This window comes from Nicotiana sylvestris, chromosome 7 (genome assembly GCF_000393655.2).
Source record: "Nicotiana sylvestris chromosome 7, ASM39365v2, whole genome shotgun sequence".
NCBI lineage: Eukaryota > Viridiplantae > Streptophyta > Magnoliopsida > Solanales > Solanaceae > Nicotiana > Nicotiana sylvestris.
Genome location: NC_091063.1, coordinates 168,299,146 through 168,306,544, shown reverse-complemented (window position 1 = coordinate 168,306,544; position 7,399 = coordinate 168,299,146). Strand labels below are relative to the sequence as shown.

The 7,399-nt window shown below is 43.0% G+C and overlaps 1 protein-coding gene across 1 annotated transcript; it reads left to right on the top strand.

Moving 5' to 3' along the window:
• The first annotated feature begins 439 nt into the window (after positions 1-439).
• On the top strand, positions 440-985 carry LOC138874109 (uncharacterized). The gene has a single exon (XM_070152612.1). It carries the CDS (start codon positions 440-442, stop codon positions 983-985), a length of 546 nt encoding a protein of 181 aa, XP_070008713.1.
• Positions 986-7,399: the final 6,414 nt, after the last annotated feature.

Below are 7,399 nucleotides of genomic sequence, written 5' to 3'. Positions count from 1 at the left end.
GTGTGTGCTCGAAGAGGTACACGAAGGCCACTACGGTGCCTACACAGGCAACCGGGCCCTCGTCAGATGTCTTATTTGTGCAGGATACTACTGGCCCAATATGAAAAAAGAGTCCGCAGATTACGTCAAGAAATGTGAGCAATGCCAAAAATACGCTCCTATGATACGTCAGGCAGGGGAACTCATACACTCCATCATTTCTCCATGACCGTTTATAAAATGGGGAATGGATATCGTCGGACCCCTCCCAGCAGGGCGAGGTATGATACGCTTCCTTTTGGGTTTAACTGATTACTTCTCTAAATGGGTGGAAACAGGTGCATTCGCTCAAATACGCGAATAAGAAGTCATCGAGTTCATTTGGAAAAACATCATATGTCGCTTCGACATCCTCAAAGAAATCAGTTGCGACAACGAACCCTATTTCATCGAGAAAAAGATGATTGAATTCTTTAAAAAATGGCACATCAAGCTGATACTCTTCACGTCATATCACCATGCCGGCAACGGCCAAGCAGAATCCTCTAATAAAACAATATTGAACATATTGAAGAAAAAGCTCGAGGACGCCAAAGGGTTATGGCCTGAACTGCTACTAGAGGTATTATGGGCCTACCGCACAACGCCGAAAACCAGCACGGGCAAGACATCGTATTCACTGGTCTACGACACTGACGCGGTTATACCCGTTGAGGTCGGGGAACCTAGTCTGAGATACTCCAATGAAAGTGGACCAAGCAACGACGAAAGTAAATTACAAGACCTGGATGAGGTCGAAGAACGAAGGGATATGGCACACATAAGAATGATGGCCCAAAAACAACAAGCAGAAAGGTACTATAACAGGAAGGCCAAAATACGACTGCTCAGAGTAGGGGACTACGTCCTAAAAGCCAAAACACAAGTGGTGAAAGACCCGAACGAAGGGAAGTTGGGAACAAACTGGGACGAGCCATATAAAATCATAGCAGTAGCGAGCAAATGAGCATTCCAATTAGAAACAATGGAAGGAAAACTACTACAAAATAACTGGAACGTCGCCCACCTCAAGTACTTCCACTTATGAAAAGAGACGCCGCCCAAGTCGTACTCTTTTTCCCTCACCCGGGTTTTGTCCCAATCAGGTTTTCTCGGGGACGTTTTTAATGAGGGTACGAGGGGGATGTCTTGAGGCTCGAAGTATTATTCATTGCCCTGCCTACTGATGACATCTCCAGGATGAGCAATAAAGGTACTAGATATAAAGATTCTCCATTGTATGCACGAAATCGACATGTACTGCCATAATATGTATGAAGTCGACATGTATCTCCGTCATATAAATAAAATCACTCCATTATGTATGCGAATCAACACGTCTCCAAGGTATGAATAAAAACCGTCACATACGACACTCCAGCAAATGAAATTGAATGCCACCCCCACGACGGGATACTACTTCGACACCAGCTCGAAAGTAACATCCCAATGGCCAAGGCCATCGTTGAAGAAAATTTCGACTGCATTCGAACCACGATGGGATACTACTTCGGCACCAACTCGAAAGTAACATCCAAATGGCCAAGGCCATCGTTGAAGAAAAATTTGACTTCATTTGAACCACGACGGAATACTACTTTGGCACCAGCTCGAAAGTAACATCCCAATGGCCAAGGCCATCATCGAATAAAAGTTTAACTTTATTCGAACCACGACGGGATACTACTTCGACACCAGCTCAAAGGTAATATCCCAATGGCCAAGGCCATCGTCGAAGAAATGTTCGACTTCATTCGAACCACGACCGGTTACTACTTCGACACCAGCTCGAAAGTAACATCCCAATGGCCAAGGCCATCGTCGAAGAAAAGTTCGACTTCATTCAAACCACGAAGGGATACCACTTCGACACCAGCTCGAAAGTAACATCCCAATGGCCAAGGCCATCGTCGAAGAAAAGTTAGACTTCATTCGAACCATGACGGGATACTACTTCGGCACCAGCTCAAAAGTAACATCCCAATGGCCAAAGCCATCGTCGAAGAAAAGTTTGACTTCATTCGAACCACGACAGGATACTACTTCGACACCAGCTCGAAAGTAACATCCCAATAGCTAAGGCCATCGTCGAATAAAAGTTCGACTTCATTCTAACCACGATGGGATACTACTTCGACATCAGCTCGAAAGTAACATCCCAATGGCCAAGGCCATCATCGAAGAAAAGTTCGACTTCATTCGAACCACCACGAGATACTACTTCGGTATCAGCTCGAAAGTAATATCCCTACGACCAAGACTGTTGCTAACGAAAAGAGTTCAATTAAACTCACAACACAACGGGTTCAACATTTCAACAAAGATTCAAAGTAACATGACTGCGGCAAAATTCATCGTCAAACAAACTGGAGAAAGAAACAACAACTCAGAGGTACACGACCAAAACGATTTTCATTACAGCAAATATATTACAAATATTTAATTTTATAAAGGGCTCGGAGACGCCCTCACAAAAATGGCGAACCAAAAGTAAATACAACCAAATACTATGCCACATCATTCCCTGTGGCATACACCTCCTCGTACCAAGAATCGGAGGCAAGTTTGTCCGCATCACCAGAACTAATATCATCCCCGCCAGGTGTGAGGGGGTCATACCCGTATGCCTCACGAGCTGCACAGGCCTTGGCACGCACATCTTGAAGCTCTGTCTCAGACGTCCTCCCGTCAGCATAAAGAACCTTGTACACATCGAGTCGGGCTTCAGCGTGAACCCACAACTCATACAAATGGCGAGGCATGGCATGATCAGCCGAAGCATGGGATGTAGAGGGTTGCGACCGACGTCGCATGTCCTCTGTTTTCAAAAAATCCACCTGCTCATTTAATGCGGACAATTCCGCCTCCAAACCTTGAATACGCCCCTCAAGTCCCGCTACCTTCAGCGCAGACTCTTCCACCTCCTTGCCCCGCTCCAGTCTACAAACACGGAGGGCGTCTTCTAAATTTGCTACCTCAGAGACGGCAGTTTCCCTATCCCCTTCGGCGTGGGCCAATCTATCAACAATTGCGCTCAATTCACCCTTAAAGTCGACAACCTCCGCTGCCTTCGTGTCCAGTTCGGTAGTCAAATTGGCCACCTTTGCTTGGAGGTCGGCATTTTCGGCCATCACTCCCTAATTTAGCTCAAGCTCGTCTTCCCTAGCCTTAAGGGCTGCCTCAAGCTCATTACAATGGAAAATGTCCTTCATAAGGTCCTCATCTCGCTCCTTCAATTCTTCGACCTTACACGCCAATTGATCCTCCCTCTGCTTAAGCCCATCGCGGAACAACTGAAAGTCGCAATCCTGAGTGAAGATGTCGACCATCGCATGGTGCTTGGTGTGGTATTCTTGATACTTAGAGGACATATTCCCATAGATGGTCATCCTCTTCCTTTCCAAACGCTCACGCTCGATCTCCATGATGAGGGTCTAATATGAAAAACAAAGTTAAAACAAAGAGATGGGCCAATAACAGTAAAACAGATCCAACGGCGAAAAGAAAAGAGAGGCACTAACCCGAAGAGCCATGCCGAAAACGCTCCATGACAACTCTGCATCACTCATCGCTCTACTTGCCTTGCTATCAGGAGAAACACATAAAGGGGCAAAAACGGACGCCACCTGATCACACTTCGACAACAAGTCGTAGTCCCCGGGGATGACTATTTGTCGATCAGAACCATCCATTCTGACCTATATGTGAGTGTGACGCTCCAAAAACTCGCAAACCTCCCCTGGGTCGACGTCCGAACCCGAGCCGTCGCCCTCGGCACATAAGCCCCCTCAAACAGTAGATGATGTGCCACCCTCAGTGGAGCGCACAGACCCCCCTCCTTGGTAAAACCCTTCTGTTTGGGGAGACCTTCCCGCCAAGATCGCGTCGTCCATAACGCGGGTGCCGGTGCCATCTCTGACACACCCGTCCCACTCTTACTAGTATCAATGGTTGTGCCTTTCCCGAGCTCTACCCTCCTCTTTTTTCTTAACGAAGATTTGTCCCTATTAGAGGATTCATCCACGAGGTGATGGACTGATAAAGAGGAGGTCTCTTCTCTCACAACCATATCCCGAGAGGAGTCTCTCATCTGTATTGGCTGAGCACGACCCTCTCGGACAGACTCCTCCAAAGTAAATTGCATTCTCACCGAGGCGATGACCTGGCAAAATGCAGGGACTGGGGACCTTCGCCTAGAGGCTCCACGACCTGTCATCACAAGGAGTCGTATTAATAGACAATGGCAAGCAGTCGAAGAGTGGTAGAGAGGAAGACACATACGGATGAGACCTTTGGCCTAAAACGTTTCACAAAAGCAGGCCAGTCTCAAGTCTCCACTGCGTGAAGCAGCAAACGGGCCACCCGGTCCCTTATACCGGCGATGGGACGGGGTGGACGCCCCATAGCTGCAAAAGAAAGCCGCAGATAAATACTAATTTGAACACAAAAAAGAGGGTAAACAAGTTACGACACCTACGATTATCATTCCACCGCTCCGAGAATCTAGCGGGGTCCAACACAATGTATTCAATTCTAATAAAGAAATACTTATGCCAAAATTTACGGCTCGCTCGGTCGTCAGTTCCGACCACCAGCCCTTTAGTCCCACGGTGCCTCAAATACACCATAGTACCCCTGTGAAAACTAGGGGAAAACAGGTGCAGGAGATGGTGAATGTTAACTTCACACCCCGCGAACTCTGCGTATTTTGTCAACACCAGAAGTATTTTGTACGTACACGGAGAAAGCTGCACCGGGCAAACCTGATAGAATCGACAGAATTCTTCTGCTAACGGGAGAAGGGGGAAGGAATGACCAATTACAAAGGGGTAATCATAAAAATCACAATACCCCAGTCTATGGACCTCCACGAAGTCCCTCCCCACAGGAACCATCTCGACATGAGGGGGAATGTTGTACTTGGCACGAAGGGCATCTATATGGGTCTGCTCGGTTTCAGATACTACCGAAGCAGGAGTAGGAGTAGGTTCTTTAAGAAAGTCACTTCGAGACATGGGGTGTCTCGGTAGTAACTCGTCCACGGTGGGAAAACTATCCCCTTTCTCCACCGTCATGTCCTCACCACCAGAAGGGAGCGCCATGGATAACGGGGTGGCGTCAGAAACCCCCTCACGAGATCGATGTGTTCTGAGCATATTTATGGCGGAAGATGTGTTAATAAAGTAGAAAAACCCAAGAACGGCATACGGAAGAGAGAAAGCAAAGAAAACGTAAGAGTAGAAGCTGAAGATATGAGAAGGAATAACCAAAGAAAAAATGGCCAAGAGTTTTTAAAAAAACAAACCCTTCACCTGTTTATAGGGCTGGGTAGCGCCAGAATCGAAGCGACAAGCCATCAGTCTCTGTCTCGGAAAGGCGCGTAGTGATGACGCACGTGGAAGTGACGTCATTTCCCAATAAAACACACTACCCTTTCGTTGTTGGCCAAACCATTACGATTCGTAATCTAATTTTCTTTACGGGTATGGGTAATGTCCGCTTATCGAGGACGCACCGAGCCGCAACCTCGACAAGCGGAGCGACTAACTGTATAGGTCCAAATTTGGACGACCACGACTGCTAACGAGTACGACGAAGGACGAGTCCCTTACGACGCATTGTCTTTTGGTTGTTGTAAAGAGTGACGACTGGCAGGCGTTAGCAAACGCACAACATTTGCAGTAGTGTAGGCGTAGTAGGGGACAATAGGAATATGCTTTTCGAATATTCTTTATGTAATACCTTTTTAGGGTTCAAGAAGGAATGATCCCTTATAAATAGAGAGGAAAGTGAATACAAGAAGGAGGACTTTTACTTATTTACAGTTTAGAGATCAACACATCATTTTTGTCTTCGGCTAATAGTATCCATTGCAATATTTTTATTCGAAGCTATCATATTTACGCTTAATCATTTGGTTTCGACATATTAAGAAGTCATGTTCACTTTGTTCACCCCTTGCATCTTTTAATCTAGATTTTATTATACTTGGCTGGCTGAGATTTACCTCTTCTTTTTCATCGATTGATTTAATCAAAAGAATTTCAATATCTTTTGGTCAAATAGATTTGGTCACGAAACTCTTAGTTTTCTCAGTAGGATATTGATCAACTGATAATAAGAACTCATTATACAAAACCTTTAAATAATGTTGATGTAAAGTTTAATTTACTTAAAACAATTAAGTGATAATGTGATGATACAGGTGTAGCATTAATTGCATTCAAAAGTCCAAATTTGTTTACCAAATATCTTTATAATTCATTCTCTGTACTGTACTCTTCCACAACCTTCATTAATTAAATAAAGAAAAACAGTAAAGTAGCAAAAAGGAACTAGAATTTTGACCCTTATGAAACTAGAAACTATTAAACGGAAAGAGATAAGTGATTTCCCACTACAATAAAACCTTTCTATAATAATATCGTTATATAACAATTATTTACTATAAAAGTTAAGTTTTTATGGAACCAATTTTCATGCTATGTTATAATATATGTTCTCTATAATAACACTTCGCTAAAACATCCAAAAAAATCCGGAACAAATAAGATTGCTATAGAGAGATTTGACTGTATAACTAAAGTACACCACATTTTAAGTTTAAGCAAGCAACTGGGGCAAATATGAAATTAATAATGTACCTAGAATAATTAATTCTGACCCTTAAACATTTAATATCGATCTCACCATTTAGAGTGGGAAAAACGTGACATTAAAAACTCTCATAAAAGTTTTCAGCTAAATCCAACCCCATGCAGTTTCAAACTGGTTGGTTGCCCAAAAAATTCAGCTCAATGCAATTATGAACAAAGGGAAAGTGCAATTTCAAGCAATTATAAATTCTACAATAACAGAGAATTGCCTATTAGTATGGGCTTTTAACATATTTGACCAACATACCACAAATAATTATAATCGCTAGCTAAAAATATTAAAAAATACACTAGTTATGTTTTTATACATTAATATACAAAAAATATTATTATTATTTTGGGCGACTATATTGGGCGTGAGCCAAACACGCTCTCCATGCTTTATCCATCTTTTTCACTTGATTTATGGGGATAGATTTTGAACAAAAGTTGCAAGCAAATACCGAAACAAATAAAGTATCAGTTACTTAGTTCACATGGTGGCCCCAAAAATATTTTTAATTGTAAATTTTCTATCTTATTTAGAATATTGAAATTTATAGAAAAAAGTACAAACTCCTTATAAAAGTAGAAAGTGAAAGTGCAATTTCAAGCTAGCTTTTTGCACTTAAATTCTACAATAACAGAGAATTGCCTATTAGTATGGGCTTTTAATATATTTGATCGATAAAAATAATTATAATCGCTAGCTAAAAATATAAAAAATACTGTTTGCAACAAATTTA

Coding starts and splice junctions, on each gene's coding strand:
- LOC138874109 (XM_070152612.1), top strand. CDS start 440: ATGATTGAATTCTTTAAAAAATGGCACATCAAGCTGATACTCTTCACG.